The 24,099-nt window shown below is 54.0% G+C and overlaps 1 protein-coding gene across 2 annotated transcripts; it reads right to left on the reverse strand.

The window, feature by feature from the left end:
* Positions 1-11,856: 11,856 nt before the first annotated feature.
* PIN1 (peptidylprolyl cis/trans isomerase, NIMA-interacting 1) lies at positions 11,857-24,005 on the reverse strand. 2 transcript variants are annotated; one of them, XM_084501679.1, is made up of 4 exons: positions 23,771-24,005; positions 22,226-22,426; positions 16,288-16,398; positions 11,857-13,137 (listed from the first exon to the last, which is right to left on the reverse strand). In XM_084501679.1, exons 1-4 carry the CDS (start codon positions 23,856-23,858, stop codon positions 13,028-13,030), a joined length of 510 nt encoding a protein of 169 aa, XP_084357805.1. In that variant the 5' UTR covers positions 23,859-24,005; the 3' UTR covers positions 11,857-13,027. The 2 variants fall into 2 exon arrangements, with proteins under 2 accessions (XP_084357805.1, XP_084357806.1); XM_084501680.1 differs by lacking the exon at positions 11,857-13,137 and adding an exon at positions 13,146-14,844.
* Between the last annotated feature and the right edge of the window lie 94 nt (positions 24,006-24,099).

Raw genomic sequence — 24,099 nt, forward strand, 5'->3', positions numbered from 1 at the left:
TGGAGAGAAGGGGCTGGGGGCTGCCCCTTGGTGCCACCCAGGTCCCTCAAAGCCATCTCTGCCCCCCCCCAAGCAGTGCAGCACCCGAGTTTTTGGGATGGGACGAGGCATTTCCATGGATGCCAGCAGCTGGGGAAGTATTTTGGGGCACGGTTTGCCTCCTGAATTGCTTCAGGAAGCTGGCGCGGGGTGTTTTTGTTGCAAACAGGTATTTAATCCGTCAGCCTGCAGCTGATCCAGCCCAGCCCCAAACCCTGCTGAATAGGGAAGGGGCTGGCACACCTCGCAGTGTTTGCACACTCCTGTTAGCTCTTGGCATCCTGTAATTAAGGCCGGGAGCTCGTCAGGGCGAGGAGTCTGTTTTACCCACGTGTGTAGCTCCACGGGGCTGGCTCGGAGCACCCCAGCAGCTCCGTGCTGAACCACCTCGTGCGAGCACGCTGCTTTTTTCACCAGCAGCATCCCTCTGACACCTGAGACCTGCCTGGAAGCTTTCAGGCTAGGAGCAAAGCAAAAAAGCACCACGTGTGGTACGAGGGGGCTGGGGAGAGACCCCCCTTTTCCATCCATCCTCTCCTTCCCTCCCCTCATCAGAGCAGGATGGATGGAGCTGGCATTTGGGAGATGAAAGCGCATTCTTCACCGCTAGCGGGGAGAATTGCTTCCCAGAAAGCGTCTGCAACCAGGAGAGGCTGAAAGCAGGGAGGACCTGAGCTGCCTTGCAGCTGTGCTCCCCTGCAAATCCTCCCCCAACGCATCCATCCCCTCCTCACCGTGTTTTGTAGTGGTTGCAGAGGGATGGAGAGCCCTTCCCTGCCAGGAAAAACTCTCAGTTATCCAGGTGGAGCCGGTGCTCAGTTAAATCCAGCACCCTGGGAAGCCTCCAAACCCTCCTGCAGGGCTGCACGGTGTCCTGGATGCAAGCTGCTTGTGCACTTTTTGCACTAATTGCTGTTTGATTTTTGCACTGATTGCTGCCTGCAATTATTGATGGGTGCAGCCAGGAGAGAGCTCAGGGCCAGAGCACTGACACCTTGGGGGGGTCCCACTGCTGGCCACCAGCCCCTTCCCACCATGCGGGATGTGGTGCTACCCCCAGCACCCCCAGTTTGATTTGGGGAGGGGTTTCAGAGCACGGCAGCTGCTTGTCCCACGCCCTGCTGCTTGCTGAGAGGAGCCCCCAGCCCCTTTAACCCTCTTGTCCTGGCTTCAGGAAAAGGATGGGGTTGGGGAAGATGGGCAGTTCTGCTCAAAACGAAGGGGCATTTTAAGGGGAAGAGCTGCCTGGAATCCCGTTTCCCTTCCCAGAGTAATCCCAGGCTCCAGCTCCATCGCCCCCACCCTCCCTTCCCACTTCTTCCTTCCCAGCTGATGGCAAATCCCTCGCTCTGGCCCCGAGCTGTGCCAACCTCCCCGTTACAAAAACTCTCCTGTGGTTTAATCACTTTTCCCTGTGTGTTTGGAGCTTTTTTTGGTCCTGGTGTGCTCGGTGCAAAGCTGCTGCCAGCCCCGTAAGTGGGGAAATCCCTCCGGGGAGCAAACCACACGTGGAGGAGATGCCTCAGGATCCGCACTAGTGTTATCCATGGGGGGCTTTGGGCTCTCTACTCGCTCCAGATCCAAGCAGAGACATAAAGCGCTGAGGAGCCCAGTGAGGATTACCCAAAAGTGGCTGTTTATCCTATAAAAAGGCTCCTCGGAGGGATGGAGCAGCTCGGGGAACGCGGCACACAGGCGCTTGACTTCTTCCCATTACAAATCCCTGAATGGAAGCAGCTGGGAGATGGGTCCCCAGGGAAAAACCCTATGGTGGGTTTTCCTGGGGAAAAAAAGGCATTTTTAGGGCCAATGGGAGGCAACTGATGTGCCCCATGGGATGAGGAGCTGCAAAATGAGCATTTTGAAGGCATTTTGGCTGCTCTGGGTGGCCTCAAAGGGCACCCAAGGAGCATGGGTGCAGGTGGTGGGGGAACTTGGGTCCATCTCCATCACATCCTGCAAGGAGAGGGCAGCTTGTCCCCGGGGGGGGGGTGATGGATGGGGGGCAGCTCTGCCCCGTGCAGATGTGGCGATGCTAAAAGATGCCACCTGCCTTCTGCTTGGGCCGTCAGGAAAATAAAATAAAGCAACCAGCTCGGAAGGGGCTGCTGATGGACTTTTCGGCTGCTTCGTTTATGTTGCTGAATGCCATTTGTAATCGTAAGCTGTCCCTCCTCGCGCAAATATAATCACATATTTATTGCCAAGACAATTCTGAGTTAATTATAAGGCAACTAATTTTCTCAGCAGGGCCTTGCAGTGTTTGGGTGTGAAGGAGCCAGCTGTAACGCCGAGCACTTCTCCTCCCCGTTTCTTACACACAACGCAAGTTACTCAAGTTCCTAAAACAGAGCGAGAGAAACATGGGCCACCAATGCCCTTTTTGGGCTCAAATCCCTCAAAAAAAGGCGAGAGCAAGCTGGTGGCTGTGTCCTGAGGCCAAGCACCAGGTCCCACCTGCACCAGCTGGGCAGGATTTTGCCCCTTGCTCCTCATCAAGCTCCCTTCACAGCTGGTGTGTGGCTTCATCAGCAGGGCAACATCCCTGCTTGGGCTCTATGGGGTGGGAGAAGTGGCGTGCCTTGGGTTTATAAATCTGTCTTTCATCTCTGAAGACGCTGTTTGTGTGACAAACACTGCTCAGCACACTGGCTCCTGATTATACTCAGTTCCTTTTGTCTCACCCTTGAATAGATGTTTTCCATCCCAGCCGGGATAATGAAGCCATCTCCACATTGAGGTGATTAAGCCCTCGCTTACACCCGCTTCCTCTGCCTGCTTTCAGTCCCCATCCAAAATCTGGGGGCTCCTTCCATGGAGCATCTGCCTTGGGTTTCAACCCTGTGGCCACAAAGCGATGGAGAAGGCTCAAAGGCTCCTGCACCATCCACTGCCCCCCCAAACCCATTTTTCCTGCTGTCACTGGGGTGGGGGTGAGGCTGCTTGATGCATCAAAATAGCCCCAAATGGAAAAAAAATTAAACCCCAACCCCCCAGAAGAGGGTTTGCTGCCCGGTGGGACGTGGCACCTCTGCGCATTTTGCAGGGCTTGAACGGCTTTGAAGTGCTCAGCGAGCCCAGCCTCAACGTTTTCACTTCTTCGGAGCCATTTATTCCCCTTTATTTATCCTGGGATCCCCCAAGGCTCTTTAATTTCAGCGCTAAATCCAGCTTGATCCGGCAGCGGTGATATTTCCTGCCTGCATCCCTCCCCTCCTCATTACTCGATATTAAAAGCGGTTTCGCCGCAGTCACATCCCGCCCTATTTGTAACCCGCAGGAGGGAAATATTTCAGAGCCGAGCTGGCTGCACCCAGCCTGGCTCCTCGCCTGCACCCTGAGCATCGTAAGGCACCGAGCCTTTGGGGGATCGCAGGATTTTGCTCGCCCTTGGCCACCTCAGAGCTGGGTTTTGGCCGGCGCTGGCTCCCCAGCGGGATGAGGAAGGGCAATGATTCACCTTCCCGATCAGGCAATTAGCACCAGGTCTGCAGCTAATGAGCTGTCCTGGCTCGCTCCCGGGCAGAAGAAATGAAAGAGAGAAATAGGAAGCGCAGCGCTGCCCTCCCAGCACAGCCCTTTGAGGAGGGGGGGGGCTGGCAATTAGGGAAGGGCTGCGAGAGGCAGGGGCTGCAGGACCCCAGCGCCACCCCCAAAAGGATGCTCCAGGCGTGCAAGGGGGGGGATCCCTCGCAAATCCCTCCGCTTCCCAGCCCCAGCAGGTTTTTAGGATCGAGGGGGGACGATGCTGAAGGCACCTCGGTGGCGTTAATGCGACGAACTTCTCTAATCGACGCTCGTTTATGAAAAAAAAGCCTTCCAGGAACCCAGCCTCGTCTCTGGCTGCTCTATTAGCACCGATCGGCAGGCTGCCTCTCAAAATAAAGCCTTGGATGTGACCGGGGGGGGGTTGTGTGAACCCTTTTTCGGGTTGTTTTTTTTGCAGAGGTGAGAAAGGAGGCGCAGGAGGGCAGAGCAGGGGGGGGAGCAGCTCCATTAACACCGCTGCTAATTGCGTTCCTGCTGTGCAGCGCGAGAGCAGCCAAAAAACACAAATACATAGAAAAAATCGCTATTTTGCTCCACGATCCCGGCTTTGCCTGAATTCTCCCCATCGGCAGGGGCCCCCTTGGTGCCCAGTGATGGAGCAGAGGCCGGAGAGGGGACACGAGGACACCCAAACGCCAGCACCCACCCAGAGGAGCACCTGGGGGCTGCCTCTGACCCATCCCAAAAAGCACACGAAAAAAGACGAAGCGAGAAAAAGGAGGAGGAAGGGGAGCTGGAGAGGAAGAGGAGGCTCTTCCCAAGGACCAGGCTGCCTCAAACCTGCTCAGCTCCACCGCGAGCTCCATCACAGCCTCGTGCGTGAAGATGGAAACCCTGCCTGGCCCTGAAGCTTCAAATAATTCACCGCTTTCCCCGTCCGTCCCCCGAAACCGGCAGCGCTGCTTTGTTCAAATTAAAGATTTCCCCCGGGACCGCAACCTGGCTCCTGCTTTGCAGATTTACAGCTGCTGGAAAGGGATAAAAAAATGTGCTTTTTTTTTTTTTTTTTGGTGGCAAGTGCTCCCGGTAGGACTCCTTGATGTCTGGGTAATTTCGTTATCCGGGCACGAGGGGCCCCTTCCTTCTGCACTTGGCATAATAAATTCGCGGAGAGCAAGGGAGGACTTTTACCTTCTTACCCAGCGTCGGAGCGGGGGAAGGAGCAGGGAGGGAAGGGGATTCCCTCCACCAAGCAGCCCCGCAGCGAGGCCAGGTGGGAGGAACAGATCTTGGCAACAGCTGGACGGCCGCGAAGCTCGCCCTCTCTCCGCCGTCGCCTCCCGGTTATCTGCAGGCAAAGCAGCCAGACAAAACTCCAGCAAAATAAATAAATTCCTCCGATGCGAGGAGGAAGGAGCCTGGGGAACAACCTGAATTGCCCCTGCCCGAATCCAGCAAAAAGGGGAAATCCGTCCACTGAATCCGCCGGGGCTGAGTGGAGAATCAAGGTCGTGACTTTTTTTTTTTCCCCCATTCGTCGGGGGGGGGGATGCAATCACGCTGTGAATCCCCCGTTTAAAGCCACGCTTCGTGGCGTTGCAAAATCACAGAATCACAGAATTCCTAGGTTGGAAGAGACCTCAAAAAATGAAATGAAATGAAATGAAATGAAATAAAATAATAAAGTAAAATAAAATAAAATAAAATAAAATAAAATAAAATAAAATAAAATAAAATAATAAAATAAAATAAAATAATAAAATAAAATAAAAAATAAAATAAAATATAAAATAAAAGCATTAAATGCACTAAAATTGGAAGGGGACAAGGGGAGAGAGGCACCTGGCCAGAGGCAAAGCTGCTTCTGCCCACCAGGGCCTCATCCTGCCGGTGCACTCATTCTGCATTAGCAGCACATTCCCTGGAAGTAATAGCAGCCCCTCAGGTCATTAATATGGAAATGTATTCCCGCTCCACGGCAGCGAGATGTTTGTGCAGATTGGGAGCAGCTTGCTGAGCTTCGCCTCTGAATGCGTGGACATTAAAGCTTCCCCATTACAATGTTGATGATTTCTTCCCTTGTGATGAATAGCCTGCCATAAATAGACTCTGATTAATTGCGGCTGCACTTGGAGGGCTGGAAATGCATCATTTGCCGCTGTGGATTGGGATAATGGTCATCATCTGCCTTTGAGAGCCATTCAGCAGGAGAGGGCTCGGCTCTGCCGGGGAAGCCAGGTGGCTGCTCGCGAGTTTCTGCGCCAGACCCCCAGCTCCCAACAAAAGGCTCGGGTGCCTCGCCGCAGGCTGCCTGCGAGCTAATTGCAGCTCTTTCCACTCCTCGCTCTGATTTACCACCCCTGCTTCGGGCGCGGGCTGGCCGCTGGGAAGCAGAAGGGACCGCGCGTCCTGAGGAAAGGGGCAGATTTTGAGAACCGAGCCGCGAAGGGGACGGAGACGGGCGGAAAAATATTTTTATTTTTTTTCCCCTTAGCTTGCAGGAGCCACGAGGGCGTCCTCGCACGCTTGAATAAACCAGAGGGAAGGCACCCAAACCGCAGGGCACCCCGAGCTGCAGACGGAGCCGCGGGCACCGCGCCGTGCCCAAAAGCTGAACCCGCTCCGGGCAAAGCCGCCCCCCCCCACGAAAGGGCTGCCCCAAATTACACGAGGCAGGGAAGCAATGCCAAAAGGTCCCTCTCCAGCACGGGAGATGCTGAGCCCCCCTCCCAGCACCGCAGCAGCAGGCTGGATGCTCGGGGAGTTGCCATGGAAACCCGGGAGCTTTGGGATGCAGCTGAGCATCCTCACGGGGTGGGACGGTGCAGTGGGGCGCGGAGGGCTGCAGCCCCAAACTCAGCAGGGATTCGGGCAGCGGTGCTCCCTGCAAACAGGGGGGGAAAGCCGTTCCCCGCCTCGCCCACCGGGCTTCACTCCCTGCTCATTAACGGGGCTGAAATGAGCTCATTAGGCAGGGCTCGCAGCCCTGGGGTGCTGCTCCTGGACAACCCCGAAACAGCCGATGGGAGCAGGTTGGGTGACAGGTCCCAGCAGGGCAGAAACTCGCGGCTCAGGAAGGAGTAATAGGATTTTCCAGCTCTGCTGGCTCAGTGGAGGCAAACAAGGGCTCAGAGATTAAAGCCCGTAAGTGAATTATGGCAAGACAGCCCCGCTGCCGGGCCCACGGGGAGGGAGCTGAGGCAGCACGACGTGCCGGGACGGCCGCTTACTTGGGGTCTGTTTGTCCAACTTCAGCTTCAGCCGCTGGCTTTTCATGTCAGGGGGGTGAGCTACAGCAGGTTATCAGCGTCGTGCTTGATTTACTGCACCCAAACACCAAAGGCGCTGAAATAAATCGTGAGCTCTGCATAACGAGGTCATGAAGGGTGAAAAGCAGCAGACTGGGGCACGTCGAGGGCTGGATGCATCCCAGGGTGTGTTACTGCAGCGAACAGCAGGCGTGCAAACCGTCTCTGCTTTGCATTTCTCTCACTCCAGCTTCCAGCCCTTGCCTCTCACCCTGGCTTTTCTCTGCTGGCCTCAGAGCCACGGGGATGCTTGCCCAGGGGCTGGCGAAATCTCCTTTTCCTCCCCCAAAAGAACGATCCCTCCCGGCGCTGCAGGTTTCCAAATATTTGTTTGAAGGGACCGTGTTTAATGGGCCAACTGAAGAGCATAAAACCAGGCACTAATTGGCTCGGCGAAAAGCCGAGCTCCGGCCGTTCTGCAGCTCCCATCACTCCTGTCACTCGCCAGGGCTGACGAGGTGCAGCGTGATTCATCATTGCAGCCGGGGCTGTGAGAAGGAGGAAAAACAAACAAACAGCCCACTGGGCAAACCTGCTGCAAGCTGGGGAAGTTTCTGACTCATCTGGAATGACGAGGAACGGCGGCGGCGCTGCCTGCTGCGCTGGGACAGGTTTGTGCAAAGCTGCTCCCACCTCCAGGGCCGTTTTTCCAGCTCGTGGCTTCCCCACAGCAGCTCCCAGCAGGGCGAGGAGGCAGCAATCTGCAGGAGCAGAGCCCGGCTCCTATCCATGCCCAAACCTTTTGGAGGAAGGAGGTTTAATGCAGGAGCCTGGAACCGTGCACGGGAGCCGGGCAGCGCTACCCCACCCCAAAGCATCCCTGTGTAAATTCCAAAGCTGAGTAGCTGTCCCAGGCTCCTGCCATCCCAGCACGCAAGCACCAGGTCCTGCTGGCCCCACGTGCCTGATTTCCAGCCACAGGGAAGAAAATCCTCGGCCCTGCCACGGGATTTACCAGCACTGTGGCCACACACGCCTTCGAAGCACGTTGGGCTGGATCCAAATAACAACAGTGATGCTCAGTTCCCTGCCCGAATCCTATAGGAAGCAGAACTACGAGAAGGAAAGCAGCTGTGATGCATTTGGGGTGGAAAAACGGTTGCTTTTAAGAACAGTAATAATGAAAGAAATCAAAACAACACTTTTAAAAGCAAAAGGGGACGTTTGGCATCGCGCAAGGGCAAAAGGCTCCCTATACTCGCGGCCAGGTGCCCATGGGGAGGCAGGAGGGGGACAAGGAGCCCTCGCTCCACTGAAACCACTGGAGTCTTTGTCACATTTAAACATTCTTCAAGCCCTTTTGTGGAAACAGCGACCTGAATCCTCGCCCATGCTGCTGAACATGAATAAAGCATGCTCCCCATCCATTATAGAGCAGCCGGGCGGCACGCGGCGCCGCCGGCTCCCCGCTCGGGTCCTTCCCTGCTGCTCACGTGGGCAGAGACCAGAGGTGGTGAATGCCCCGAGGAATTCGGCCTCAGCTGCGTTTTGAAGGCCAGATTTCCCTCCCCTGCTCTCCAAGCAAGCAGCAGCCCCCTGTGACTTGCTGCTCTCTAATAATTCACCGCTGCAGGCACGGCTCCCACCCTTCCAGCATGAGTTTGCAAGCCTGGTAACGCCCTGTGAGCCTGGCTGGGCTGCGGTCTGTGTGTTTTGGGCTAAAATATAGGGAAAAAAAAACAAACATCTTGGTTCTCTCTAGCCCCTTTTGGAGGACGAGCCCGGTGCAGAACATCGCGTCCCTCCACGCTGTACCCGTGCATGCTCCCTGTCCCGTGCCCTCCAGCCTGGACAGCCAACGAGAGCTGGCTGTCCTTTAAGCTCCCTAAAAATAATTAGCAGGAAAGTTCATTACAGCAGGGCTAAATGCTCCGGCGGCGTCCTTGGAAGCTGCCAGCAGCTCTCCTGCAGCTGGCAGCGGGCGCGCACGCCGCTCGGCTGCCCAGACCCGTAATGAAGCGCGGGGGGGAGGCGCGCTCGGCAAATTAGATCCAGTTGATGATCCAATTAAGGGTTATGTTTGCAGAACTATCGGAAGCAAAAGACGCTCCCTGGGCGGACGCCACGCTGAGAGGCAGCTTGCACAAAATGGCCCTGCAGGGAGAGGCCTCTCGCTTCTTATTCGTTGCAACAGCTGCACCCAGAGGTCCGGGCGCCCTCCGAGCCAAAAACCGCGACCGGCTAACGAGGGCGACGGCTCCTTGCTGGAAGATTTGCAGTCCGAGCAGCACGTTTCCTCATCTGTAACAGATATAACAGCTCACGTAAGCAAAACGCGAGCGCACGCAGCAGGCGAACGAGCCTGAGCACACGCAGGTCCTCTCCGGGCCAGACTTTGCCTCCCCCAAAAGTCCTTGCACCATTTCCTTTGTCGGGGTTGAAGGAAAAACGTGTGGTGCCAGGAGGGGAAGGAGCGACCTGAATGTAAGGGATTAGCCAGGAAACCTAGCAGATTTGTTAACTGAATGCAGAGCAGCACCAGGGCAGCTGAGGAAGGGGAGGAGCGGGCTTCTGTGGATGCGAAGAAGAGGATTTTGCTGCACTTGTGACATTCCTGGGGAAAAGGATCCAAAGGATCAAGGTATTCGGGAAAAGGGATTAGATGGAGCCCAACAAAAACAACCAGAAAACGTGCACGCCTCAGCAGAGCTCCTCTGCCCCTCGGTTGTTTCGGAAAACCCAGCGATGTGCCAGCGAAGCCCTGGGAGCAGAGGCACCGAATCGAGCCCCCGAGCACGCAGCTCTACTGCTTTTATCCAGAAAAGGCGATTTTTGTCAAGCCTCCGTAAAAACCAAACTCGTTGGGATCGAACCACTCAGCAGCACAAGCAACGAGCGCCGTTTCAACACAGCCACCACCAGAACCTCACCCCAACGTGGCTGTTATCCCCTCAAGACTTGGAGCCACGAGCCCGGACCGTGCTCCGTGGTGTGCTCTCTGCATTCCCAGGGCAAATTTTGGGCTGATCCAAGCCCGATTCCCTCCCCAAACCCCTCTCCAAGGCTGGAAGCGGGGATCCCTGAGCCGGGCAGCCCCGCTTTAATTCTGGATACGAAGTGCCTGCTCTGCCTCCAACCCAGCTCTCGATCTCCTGGGATGTGACAGCCTCCTCCTGGAGAGCAACCAGAAGAAATCCCTCAAATGATCCTGCTGGAGAAGTGAAGGCTTCAAACGTGGCACAGTCACAAGCGGTTACCGTCAGCGTCACCGCCCCGGTGCCGGCATCCAAGGGCTCACACGCGCTCGGAGGACGGAGCCAGAGCCCCTGCAGGCCCAGGAGCCGCGCCGCTCACCCGTGACTCCCCCAGGAACGATGCTAGGAAGGGAAGAGCCCCGAATCCAGGCCACGACGGCGTGCCAAATCGGGTTACTGTATCACAGATGCTCGCCGAGCGCAGCAACAAGCGCGGGTTCCCCGGGGAAAGGGCAGGAGACCAAGGCAGCTCATGGTCTGTCACCCCTGTGAAGAGGAGAGCGGGCGCAAACGAGGCGAGGACGCGGCTGTTTCGGGATGGAGGAGCCGGGGGTTTTGCCACGGGGCTTTGGGAAACGTCGCTGCTGCTCCAGGCACATCCCTTTGGTCATCCCGAGCCTGTCCCAGCCCCTCCAAGCTGCTCCACGGCCACCCCAGCGCAGGAACGGTTGTTCCCTGCCCTCACCTCTCCATCTCCTGCTCCAAAGATCCAAGAGATGTGCAGACGGAGAGGAATCGCTGGCGAAAACAACGACAACCTGCAGAGGAAGGGCCTCGCCGAGCAGAAATGCCAATCCCCACCTGGAGCTGCAGGCCAGCAGCCCGTAAGCGAGGTATTGACCAGATCTTGCCCCGAACCCCTTTGGCTTTGACAGCTGCTTTGTTTTCAAGCGTATATATGGCAGTCCAAACCATGTTTTCAAGGATTTATCCCTCGTGGCATAAATCCCAAGGACATTTATTGTCTCTTGCTGCTTGGACACCGTTGGACAGCAGAGCCCCAGCGGCGTAACGCTTTAGGGAGCTCCCAGCAGTAGGAAATACCCCACAGCTGCTGCCTGCATGAGAAACCCCCCCCACCATGCACTTTTTAGAGGCCAGCTCCCTCTCACACAACCTCACAGAGCTCCTGCCCCATTACAACCCACCGGTAACATCTTCACCCTCACCCCAAAAAGCTCCCCCCCTCTCTCTCATGGCCACTGGTCCCAGTTTGAAAGCCTGTGCTGGGACCAGCACAGCACCAGCACCAACTGGGAAGCAAAAACCCCTGCAGCAGCAGAAAGGCTCTCGCCTGGTGCGTTTCCAGACAGAACTGCCACCTCCGCTCTCATTCATTTACCTTTGATCCTGCTTTCATGATACCGCGCGGTTATTTGAGGTAATTTCCCTTTTTAAGTCCTCACCTGCTTGTCACCCTGTGCTGGGTGTTTTTTTTTTTTTTTTTTGAAATCGATGCGTTGCTATGGAAACCAACTTTTATCTGAAGCACAAAAACCTTCAATTCCCCCAGCATAACCAGTGAGGGTAAAAGCAAAAGCAGAAACGCCGGTGATACTCGCGTGTTTGTTTTAGGTGAGCACGATAATTGCAGAGACGTTGCCTTTCCCCAGCTCTAAAATGGGAGCTCTCAGGAAAAAAGCACACCAAGGAGCCGTCGCGGCTGGTTTGGAAGGGGACACCTACGTTTGCAGAACTCGGGAGGGAAGGATCAGTTATCAAATTGCACTTTTAGTACTTTTTTTTCCACCCGAATTAGCAGCTTACGGCAGGATTTGAACAGTTCTTACAAAACGAGACAGCGACTCGACGCGAAGCGCGTGAACCCAACGCCAAGAGGGAATAAAGGATATTAGCTTACAGCTTAAGACAGAAATGTTGAGAAGTTTTTCTTAATACCACGCAAGCCACATTTCCATTTGAAGGATTAAAACAATCAGCATCAGCCAACTCAGCAGATATTGCAGAGGTTTTCATTTGCAGTGGGAGCGGCGAGAGCTCTACAGACAGAGGAGGAGAAATAATCAATACCAGAGCTCCTGAAATGTTTCATTGGAGAGGGCTTTATTTTCTGCTTACGAGAACTGGAACTTTACAGCCGGTTTGCATCGGACCAAAGCTGGGATTTCATTTTTTCTTTCCTGTTTTTATTTTGCTAAACATAAGCAATGCAAGTGGAACCGGAAAACAATGACTTAACAGTGTCTAAACCACAAGTGGATCGAGAGCAACTCGAGAAAAAAAAAAAAACAAAAAAAACAACCAAAAAAACAGCCTTCTAGCTAAAAACTGAAAATCCACAATACAGTCCGCCCTACAGCATGGCACTGCCTGACGAATGGAGCGACCTCGGGCTGGAAGGGGCAGCACCCTAGGGACCGCGATGCAGCTCGGGCTGCCTACTGCTCTCCCTGCCGCGGGAACTACTGGCCGTGAACCTCTCTCGGTTGCTTTCAGGACCAAAAGGCATCTTCAAGTTTTAGTCCAAAGCGGCGGCGGGAGCGGGGGGAAGCTCCAGGGGCCACCACGGGACGGGACAGAGGGACGATCCTCACGGGGAGAGCTGCAGCGAGGGAAGCTGGGGGAGAAGGCGCGGGTGCCCCACGCCAGCTGGCTCATGGCTCGCTAGCTTAGGGTCAATTTCCAAGCGGCCGGAGTAAATCGCTTCTACAAACCGCCGGGCTGGACTGCAGAGCAAACACAGTTTATTCTGGTTAAAAAATGTGTTTGAACAAACATGCAGAGGGGCGGGGAGTTCATTCCGTCATAGCACCAGAGTTCACGAGTCAGCTTCACCATCGTCAGTGCTGCGCTGCAATAAATACTCTGCGTCTCTAACGGGGAGGAGGTGGGAAGCACTGAAGTGTGACCTTTAGCATTGACAATTCCTCGGCTTAGGAGACCTGTCAATATAACTCAAGCAGCTGTGGCATGCCAGAACTGTTGTTTTTAACATTCTCTCTGCTCATGAAAGATGCTACTGTCTCATTTTGATTGCGTTCTCACCCTTGGCTAACCATGCATCTCTGCAGGTGAAAAACATTGTGTCAGGTGCCACAGGAGATATTGAGATATGAAATGAGCTTTTTTTTTTTTGTTTTGTTTTGTTTTTAAACTGGATATGAAGTTCATCTGGGAGAGTGCAGGGTTGGAGTAGGTTTTTTTTTTTTCCTTTCTTCCCCTCGCCCTTTCCTTTCTACGTGTCACCAAGGCACTTCACTCTGTGCGTAGGATGATGTGGATCCCTGATTCTGTGAAAACTGGTCCGCTCATCTCGCCCGCCCTCAGCGCAAATGAGGCATCTTCAAAAGGTTTCTGCATCTGACCTGCAGAGAGCAGCAACGAGAAAGTTCAATTAAGCCCGGCAAAGACTGGAAAAGCTTTCTGAGCAAGCAAGCTTCAAATGAAGACAGCTTCCAGGCAAACAACAAAGTCACCAATTAATAACTTGCAGGGGGTGTTTGTTTTTGTACACTCCCAGAAGATGATCCAAAACAACTCATTCACACATGCGTGTACGCACTTCTTTTTTTTTTTGGTTGTTTTTTCCTCCTTGAACAGAGATTTTCAGATCCTGCAGACATCACTGCAGCAAGGGGGGATATTCGGAGAGCTGCAGACTCGGAAGGCAGAGGAAATCTGTTCTGCAGACTCACGGGCACAAGGGGCTGTTTTTGTCTTCCAGCCTCATGCCCCCTCGAGGTGCGCAGGGAGCGCGGACGCGGTGTGCATTACAAGCTGCGCTAAATAATTTACAAGGCACACGTGGCTAATGTCATGACCTAGATAAGAGCTGCTGGTAGGGCTCCGAGGCCCTGGCTTCCAGGAGGTTCAGCAACCTGGGCTCAGGAAAGCCAGAGGAAGTTCCCCACGAGGGGAATAACGAGCAGAACGAGCGCGGTTCTGAGGGGAAGCAGAGAGAATAAGCGGCACGGGGATGGGATTTGTGCCTGGTCTCCTGTAACAGAAGTTAAGGCGAGGAAACCGGCAACCCCCGGCCAAAATAACGAGGCTCTGGCATTACCAAAAGGCCAAAATCTTGTTGGGGGGACTCTTGGCAAAAGCTTAAGCAGCAAAAGGAGATGCCTGCGAGGTGACAGTGCAGAGGAAACCCTCGCTCTCTGCTCGCAGCGCTGGCCACATTCGTGACACTTGCCTGCGGAGAGTTACAGCCCGGTGCCTTGCCAAAAACGCAGCATAAATCTCCTGAAGGTTTGCGACCCCTGTCTCCAAGCTTCAAGGCGACGCTGTGGCTTTGGATTCTGCTACACACGAGGAGAGGGCTGCGGAAAGCTTACAGGCTGGATCATCAGCAGGCGTTTCACCAAAATACTGTGTTTTTTGGAAATTAAAGCTTCCCAGCCCGCTCGGCGGCCACACAGCCGAGAGGCACCGTGCGTAGCCAAGCAGCATCGCCAGAATTTAGGTTTTATTTCGGGTCCTACACCCAGCTGTACCCGTTTCTCTAGCAAGGCTGCTAAGATGCCACAAAAGCTCAGCTCCTCCCTTTCAGGATTAGCCCGAATAGCTTCGGCTTGGTGTTTTCCCCATCTGAAAAAACATTTGATTACTGAAGCGATCCGATGCCCCTGACTTTCCAGTTTCAATTCTCTCTCTTCAGCATTTAAATTGCTAGGGGAGGCAAACAGCTTGCCTGGCTCCCAGGCTCCAGTTACAAAGCCAGCGTCAATCACCATCAGATAAAAACCACCTTGGCACCTCAGGTTTTCGGTTCTTTTCTCCTAAGACCTGAAATCTTTCCTTCAGCTCAAGTAACGGCCTCACCGCTACCCTGCGGCGCTCAGTCGAGCAGAAGCAAGACTTATTTGAAGGGTTTCAGGAAGATAAATGGAAATGTTTTAATAACTTCACCTCTGAAGAAACCAGTGTTCCAAGTTCTAACAAATTACATTTGCAGCCCTGGAAGAAAAGCGGCAGAGATGGGGACAGCGTGACAGCTGAGTTTGGCCACCGCTCATAGCTCTAGTGTCATCTAGTGGAGACTGCCTCTTGCAACATTCCTTTAGGTTTTGCTGCAGCCAGAAATAAATAAATAAATAAATAAATAATGTATTTTTGTTTTCCCTGCACTCCTCCACAGACCACAGGGAGCTGAGAGGTGCTACTGAACCCGGCCTCCTAGGGCGGATGTTTTGTTGTATAGGAACCCAGAAAATATCATCGTCTTGCCCTGTGACTGCAGAAACAAGTCCCTAAAGAAACAAGACCCTAAAAAGAAGCAGTGATTAAATACAGCATACTGGCCAAAAAAGAATAATCAAGAAACCAGAACCTACATTCCTGAATACAGTTTCACCTGCCAAAACCAGGTGGGCTTCGGGCAGCAGGGGCTGAAGCAGCAGCTCCGGAGCCCCTTCCAGCATCACCCCTGCAGCAGCAGCACGCCCACCGGTGCCTGAAATATTTCGGGGGCACCCTCCCTGCGTGGGTGACAGCCTCGGGGCAGCTGTGCAGGCTCCTCCTGCCAGGTTCGTGCGCTCACCGCAGGGTTAAGAGCCTGGGACGAGCTTCTGAGTGCTCCAGCCTGCTTCCCACCAGCCCCAAGCGTGAGCTGGGGCTAGAAAACACTTCCACCAAAATGACAGCAGGCTTCGACGCGCTGCTTGCTGCTTCAGACGTGGGCAGCTCTTACTACAGATCCTCCTCTGGGATTGCTGCAAGTTCCTGCGACTCCGGGGCACGGATTAGAATGACAAATATAGCATTTTCTCTCTTTGACGGGTACCTTTCTTGACCTTCTCCAAAGAAAATCTGCACGGACACCCTCGCTGCAAAGATTTGGGGTTGTTCTTTAAATACTGCAGCCGCACTCGTGACATCATTGCTTTTATCTTTTGCTCCTAGTGGAAATTACTGCAAAAAGCGCTGGTGAGATAAAGCCAGACAGGTTTCAGCGCTCCTCTTTTCCATCCCTAAGATCAGTCCTCCTGCCCTCGCAAATCTCATTAACGAGGACACGTCCACGAGCTTTTTGTTATTGCTCCCTGACTGCGCCAATCGATAGCCCTGTAACGAATTCCCTTGCCAGCCACATTCTTTTGGTGGGCTGCAAACTGTTCCCATTTCCACAATTTGTTAATAGCTCTCTCATTTAAGACTGGGATGCCAAATCATTTATCCGGCATGTCCTTCGCGAGGCTTAACCACTTCTTCCTTACCCGTGGCCTGTTACATTGGGCAACTGGATTTCCACTCAGCACAACCAGAGAAATCCTTCCCTAGAGGGAAAAGCCAATTCCAACATCCCCTCTCTGCCTGGAATAGCATTATGGTTGCACTGCTAATTGGTTTAACGTCTAGGCAGCAAGCTACATTTCCTGCCCAGCAGGCTGCCGAGCACACAGATCCATTTTGGTGTCTCTTCCCCTGCAGTTACCCAAATTTGCTCCCTGCCAGGGAGCTCAGCACCCCCTCGGGAAGCTGGTGCTGGTGGTGCTGCTCCGAGCTCGACTCACCTCGTCCGAAGGCGCCCAGGTCGCCGCCCGCTTTCGCCGAGCTGCAGTCGCTGAACTGGGAAGCGAGGGATTCAAAGTCCTCTTCTCCCGATTTTATCTTCTGGATGTAGCCTGTAGGTACAGGGAATAATTTGGTCAGGAGAGGGAAAACAGGGGGGGAAAAAAGACAAAAATCAACACCTCCACCCCCAAACTTGACCAGGGACAGTGCAAGAGAAACATTCCCAGCAAAGAAGGGGCCATCGTCGGTTTTTGGAGGTGCCTGAAGCATTGCATCCCACAAGAAAAGGGGTGCAGAGAACCACATCTGCACAGCACTCGATGTTCCCCCTCCCACAAAGCCTTTCAAGCCCGAACAAAGACAGCCAAAACTTCCCTAACACCCCAAAAGCAATTGGCACAGAGTTTTTATTCTGCCGAGCACGTTTCCACCTTTACCCCAGGGTCCGTTTCTATTTAAGCTTCTGTTAAAAGAAAAAAAAAAAGTTAATTCCACCGACTGCTACCCCTAAAGCACGGGAATTTATTACTGGGCTTCGGAATAGATGAGCTTTCGACTTCAGAAGGGCTCGCCTCGGTGGAAGACCAAGCACGAAGAAGCCCCAAGGAGCGAGTTATTTGCAAAGCCAGCTTTTTAAAAGGTCAGTAAAGAAACATCCGTAGCCTTAACCGAGAGCCCTGCCTCACTGAGCCAGACCCACAGAAACCCCTGTGGTAGCTCATGAGACAATCCAGGAGCTGGTTCACCTGGCAGAACACATTTTCCAGTTCCCGGCGTGCCAGCAGGGCTGGGGAGCCGGTAATTACAGAAGCTGAGCGTGTGCAGCCATGAGCGAAGCTCAGATGCCGCCGCCGCATCCCTCAGCCTTTCACGGATGGCTGAGATGAGAAAACCCCGTGCAGATTCCTGCGACTCGACTGACTTTGGCTCCATCAGGAGCCAAAGCCCAAGCCAGCGTGGGTCCAGCTGACTTGCAGCCACCCCCTTCCCAAATGTGACTCAGCAGCGGCCACGGGAAACGTTTTTGTGTGAGGACAGCTGCCTAAGGTGGGATTTTGGGAAGCCTTCTGCCTTCCCAGCACAGCCTGCTCCTGCTGGAAGGGCCTGATTTCTGTGCCTCGGCCCATAGGTGAGGAATTAAGATGAAGCCACGCTGAAAAAAAAAATAATTCGTTTGCATTTTAAGCAGGGAAACATCTCCAAGAGGAGGCCAGGAAGCAACGGAGCCACAGGTCCCTACCCCAGAGGAACAGCCCCAGACCGGGGCTGGTGAAACCTGGCTAAAACCTGGCTAAACCAATTTCTCCGGAGAGCTTTGCTTAGGTTTTAAATCCCTCCTTGCAGAAACCTCCTCTCAGCTTCCAAAAGAACTGGCAAAGCCATCTTCCGTGTCAGACCAAGGCAGTCTTCCACCTTCAGACAGAAACACGAAGAAGGCGGCGGCGGCAGCAGCGCCGCTTGGCTAAAATTTTGGCTGAATTCAAAGCAAAACGAGGCTGGAACAGGGCAGTAAGAGCAGCTCATGTTCCTCAATGAGGAATCAAGAGAAAAGGAACGCGACCCCAAACGCTGAAGCTGTTAAGGAGGGACCTGGAGGGATGCTCTCCGGAGTTTTTGCTGCAAAGGATGAAGAAATTCGTATTTCCCAGCTCGATTTGATGCCATAAAGCTGAGGAAATAGCTGGGAGGGCAGCCAGAAAATGGGCGTGGAGGTTGCCTCTTAGCAGCTGAAACAGCAAAGCGAGTTACCTTCATTCCTGAAGCACCCATACCTGCTTTAACGGAAACCACGGGAATTTCAACCAAAGTGAGCTTATCCCACCCGCCCCACGCGTACAGGCGGAGAAAGGCAGGAGATCCCCAAAATCTGCAACTACAAGGCTTCAGGCGACAGCTCCACATCCTGCGATGGGGAAAGCAGCAGGATTATTTATCCGGGTGGCTGGCAGCTCCCAGCAGGCACGCAGGGATGCTCGGGGAAGGCAACGGGCGCTGCTCATCCTATTAAACTAAGCTGCTTGAGCATGAACAGCCTACTTGCTGACAAAACAGAGTTTATCCTAAAATACATATTTGCACCACCGTAAATACACATCTAATTGCATAAAGCTGCCAGTCCCCAGCAAGCTCCCATCATACCGGGGCACCTCACGTCCCGAAGAGTCAGGAATTACGCTTTAAAGCAACAAAGCACCCAAATTAAGGATCTGAGGGTCTACATTTAAGCATTTATCTCTTAAAAGCACCCACGCCGGTCGCATCAGCTGGGTCCTAGTGGTAGAACCTCTCCCAAGCTTGCAGAGGAAGCAGTCGATAACCCATTGGAAGGGAATTTGGTCATTAAAACTTCCTAATTTCACACGAGCAACCAGCCTAAGAGCAAAATCTGCCTCTCAAGCGGGTGAGGGTTTTCCTGGGTAAAAGCTAAAGCTGACAGGGCTGCTTCACGTCCCCCCCTTGCATCGTGTCTGAACTCTGGCTCTGTGAGGAGGGATTCGTGAGATGTCTCCCCAGGTGATCTCAGCTGTTTAAAAGCAATCACCCAGAAAAAAAAGGCACTGCCCAGCTTTGAATAAATCCCCCCGAAAAATCCCTTGGGTATCAGTGAAGTGAAACAGCAGGAGACCAACGCAAGAAGAGCGAGATGAAGGATCATGCTGAAATGAAACGGAGAAATTTTGGGGTGAATCCTGGCATTTCACGAGCTGATTCCGTGGCATGAAGGAGGGCCAGGCTAAGAGAACACGCAAAGAGCGAGCTGGAGGGTGGGGAAGCACTGTCAGCAGAAAGGAGGACCGGAATGCTAAACGTGCCCTGAATGACCAAGCAAGATTCATCGGCGCCAAGCGAAGCGACAAAAACGCAGCCACGATTTCTGCTGGGGGCCGAGAGCTCGAGCAAGAGGAGGACGTCAAGTACGGAGTCAAAAACCAGCAGGAATCGGGCAGCAGGGCTTTAACGGAGAGAACAACGCTCTGAAGTCGCGGCATCTCCACGAGAGGAGGGTAATAGAACAGTAAATGCCACGGGAGAAGGCACCGCCAAGAGCTAATGCGGAGTGCTGCATCCCATGATGAACCCGTGCTCAAGGAAGATTAATTGAAAGTGAAGTGCGAAAAAGGGCTAAGAGTAGAAACAGCAGAAGGGGTGACCTACATTACCAGCAACTAAAAGCCTGGCTGGCTTCGCGGGCAGGAACGGGCTGGTAAAAAGAGCAGGATGCTATAAATCCACTGGGAGGTCAACATCAGGAAGAAACTCAATTTAATTAAGTAATAAAGCAGCTCTAAATGCAAGAAACAACGGAGAGAAAGTGATTATGAGCTGGAAACCGGGCTTCCACGCATCGGAGCGGAGACGTTCTGGAATAACCTTCAGAGCAAACACAGAGAGGAGAAACAAAAAACCCTCGGTGTGTTTCAAATGGTGACTGATCAAGCTTGTGAGAGGGACCAGAAGCTTTCCTCCCCCTTACCAGGAAGGCCCAACCTCAAGTCGCCAATTTCTTGCTGTCGGTGCCTATCAGAAAGCACCTGGCAAGAGGCAGGTCCTCCAGCTCTGGCAAGGCGAGGGCTAACCTACATTTCATCCCCTGCTGCACCTTCTTTAATGGATGAAAAACCATCTGTGGCCAACACGCTCCTCCAGCTCTCTCGCTCCGCTCTGTTTTTACCGGAGAAAAGCTGTCAAAGGGAGTATTTGACGTTAATTGAGCTCACCTACCTAAAACATTTATCTTTAGCACCGTCCCCTCTCCTGCGGGAGCGGAGAGCTCCCTAATCAAATTACCTTCTCGGGTTTTTGTTGCGTAAAGCATTAACGCCAGCGCTGGATATCCCAGACAATAAGCCATCTCCCAACAAAAACACGGCGACGCGCGGTACCCTGCCTGTCAAACAAATTCCTCCCCCGAGATCTACTTAGACAATTCCACGCTATAATTACAGCCAGCAGGTAACAGCGCATCTGCTCGGGGAAGCTCGCCGATGCCTGACTGACGAAAGCCATGGCAGAGCTAAGCTGTGCCTCCTCGCAGCGGGTTTCAGCTGTTCTAGAAGCTCTGAACGCTTGCGAGAAGCTGCAGAGCCGATGTTCCCTGCGACCTTCCCACCAGTAACGTTTACTGGGGACAGACACAGAGCAAAAAGACTCCTTTCGATGCCTGTTTCCCAGATTTAGGAACGAATTCCCTCATGGCTGTCAGCGGGGAGGCAAACTGGGCGTTCACACAGTTTTAAGCACAACTTTTCCCTCTCCAGGCACCACGGAGAGGCTGGGAAATGTAAAATCTGCGAGCGAGGGGGCTCGGGAGCTGCTGAGATTCATGGCATCCTTTGGCACCGAGGGAAGATGAAGCTGTTTGGGGTTTTTCTGGCATCGCCTTACAGGTAGCAAAGAACCGCGGCACCTCGGGGAGAGAAAAGCACCTAAAGGAAATAAAAACGATGAAATTGTTGAGCCCAAATAATGCTACCCGGGCTCCTAAAGACAGCCAGTTTGAAGAATTCGAGCTACCAAAAAGCCAACCCGCTCACAAGCTCCTGAAACACCTCCTGAGACCCTTCCCTACTAAACCACCACCGATTCCCTCTGCTGTTGAACCAAGTTCAGCCACGCCAAAAAGAGAGGGGACTAAAGCAGTTCTGTTCTTCAAACACAAAAAGGAAGAGAGAGAGAGAGAGAAAAGAACTGCAGGCTTGCAGCTTGGCTGCCATCCTTCAACCTGTTTATCTTTACACCACTCTCAGCGCCCTTGGCACAGAGCTGCACGCCAGGCACACATCCTGCTCCGTCGCCCCCGGCCACGCTTCCTCAGCCACCCTAACCTGAGGGAAACGATTCCCTGAGAAAATTCCCATCTGTGCCAGCTATTTCAGCTCCCCTTCCAGAAGGGCTGCACACCACCTGCTGGTCACTGCCTCCCTGCTTCCAATTATGCAGCAGAGAGAGATTTTTTCCCCACCCAGGGCTTTCAAATGAGACAATCCTTCCATTTCTTGCTGGTCAAGATCAAGGCAGTAAGTAAAGCACGCTCCCTATCTCCTTTCCCTCGCTGCTGAAGCCAAAATAGAAGATAAATAAGGCAGCTCTAGGACTGCAGAACCCATCTGTGGGCTCGTAGGGTCTGCACAGTCCCCAGCCTTTGAAGACAGCACCGCCCACTAGAGAGCACGGGCTCATTTCTTAAATTAATCAGCGGGTGTGATTTAATCCTCACCTCGAGCCCCGCGTTTCTCACCCCAAGAGGAAAAAGCCAGCAGGAAGAGCAGCGCTTGCAGCGCGCTTCCAGAGGAAGCAAAACCTCAGCACGGAAGAAACACAACATCAACTGCCAGAGCTGCAAGGATCAGCGCCACCAGCTGCAGAAAACGTGCAGGATCCTTGCTCCTAGACCACGCCACGAGTCAGAACGCATCGGGAAAAGCCCGGGCTGACAAAATCAGCTGCACGGCCTGGGCAGGGCTGACTGCCTCCTGCAAGCAACTCGGTTTCAAGCAGAGGTTAACGGGAACTTGGCTGCTCTCAGGGCAAGGAGTCGAGTGACATTAAAGAAAAAGAAAATGTTTAAAGGACATTTGGTTTTAGCTTTAAATAATTTTATTTTCTTTTTGATGGAGAAGTACACATTTACAAAGAAAATACAAACAAACCTGAGGAAACATCACAAAAAAAAAAAAAAAAAAAAAGGGGAAGATGGAAGGGCTGGGACCTATCTTTACATCATTTAATTGTGCTGAGCAAAGCACAGGGCAAAAAGGGTTTCTTCCAAGTGGCTGAGCCACGTGAAAAGTCCACGTTCAAGCCTCTTGGCTTAAACACTGCCTCAGTGAGCCCACGACACACTGAGCCACTCAGCTCGGGGCTAAGTCTAGCCTTAAAAGGACTTTTCCCCGACAACGGAACCGTTCTCTCTCTCTCTCTCCTGCATTTACTTGCCATTTATAAGCTCCAGAGCCTCATCTTTGGTCCGCGTGATCTTTTCCTGCCTCCACGACGAGGGCCTTCTGGACTGGTTGTGCTTCACCAAGAGGTGCGAACACCGCACCTTGCTGGGCTCCCCTTGGCCGTTCTTCCCGCTGCCGCTGGGGCGCTCCCACTGGCTGGCATTGGTGATGTGGTTGAAGTAATAAACGCGGCCTGTGGACAGAGAGAGGGCTGGGGTTAGCACGAAAACCTCCTGAAAAACCACGTCGGGCACCACGAGCTGCGTTGGCACAAGCAGCCGGCCCCATCAGCTCGAGCACAGACGGAGGGAACGACGCCTGACAGTGCCGGGTTGGTTCCTACACGAGTCAGGAACGAGCCTGGGTTGAGTCAGAGCAAAAGCTCCACGCAGGAGCGGCTCCAGCTGCCTTTCCTGGTGCCACAGAGCGATGGCTGAGCACCCACGGACACAGCCAGGCCCACAAACGCTCGCAGGCAGCTCCCTGGTGGACGGCGCCGCGGTGCTGGCCTCAGGAAGCATAAAGTTTTCCTTTTGAAGTCAGTTTTTGACCCAAAAATGTGACCTTTCCGAGGCAGAAAGCTCGCTCTGCTGACACCAGGGGTTGAGAAAAGAGGCGAGCGAAGCACAGCGAGGGATCACAGCAGCAACTGCACCTCGCGGGGGAGCAGAAAGCCAAGATCTAACAGCAAGACGTGTGATTTCCTAATGAATCCACAGCTAACGAGCTGGTAATTCCAAGCAGCCACAACGCTTCCAGCAAAGCAGGGCCACGCAGGTCTTTTTTTCCCCTCCCTCATCCCCCCTGCAGCCAAACAAAGGATAAAACTGCTCACGAGCTGCTCGGAGCCCATTTTCAAGCCACTAAAACCCTAAAAGCTCTCGCTGCAACGCAGCAAACCGTGCTGGAAATGCCGCCCTGGCCCCAAACTTCTCCCAGCCATGCTCTGTCTTAGAACATTCTTTACTGGGAGTGCTTTTTGCTTTACTGGGACCATTTTTTGCTTTACTGGGAGCGCTTTCTGCTATTATTTACCTTCTTCTGAGGGCGACGGAGCACGGGAATCAGTTGCTCTGAGAGCATTTAGAGCCTCCATCCCCACAGACACCCAAACCCACACCCGGCTCCTGTACGAGGTGCTCGGATCCATGCTGCCGGTGTCCCCCACGGCTCCCTTCCAACCTCGGCCGCTTCGGGACCCCCCCCGGGACCAAACGGCGGCTCCCCCAGTTCCCAGGCCCCGCACCCACCCCCTTCAACCCTCCCCAGGCCCTGCAGCCGCCAGCACCGCCCCGCACGGGTGCCGGGAGCACGGACCCGGCCCCTCCGGGCCCTGCGGCCTCCAGCGCCCAGCCCCGGGGCCCTCCGCGGGGCTCGGCTGAGGGGAGAAACCGCCCGGGCGCAGGCCTCGGGGCCTCCCCCGGTCCTTCGGGGCCTCTCCCGGTACTTCGAGGCCTCCCTAAGTCCTTCAAAGCCTCCCCCGGTGCCTCGGGGCCTCCTCCGGTCCCCGTCGCCCCCTCCCCGGTCCCCCCCGTACCGGAGCTGCGGCTCATTCGCTTCTCCCAGCCCGCGGGCAGCTTCTCCTCCTCCGCCATCTTCCCTCTCCTGCGCCTCCCGGCCCTCATTGGTCCCTTTCCTCCCCTCTCGCTCTTCCCATTGGTTCGTTCGGCCGCCGGGCGCCGCCCACCCGCCACGCCATTGGTGGAGCCGCGCGTCGCTCCGGTGGATACGGGAAAGGGGGGCACGATGAAGTGGGGCGGGACCCTGGCACGTGATCAAGGAAAGGACGGTGGCCGCCGAGGGTCAAAAAGGGTAAATGTGCTCATTCTGCCCCCGCCCCCCCCCCAGCGCTTCCATCGTGGTCCC

This window comes from Aythya ferina (assembly GCF_964211825.1).
Source record: "Aythya ferina genome assembly, chromosome: 33".
Lineage (NCBI taxonomy): Eukaryota > Metazoa > Chordata > Aves > Anseriformes > Anatidae > Aythya > Aythya ferina.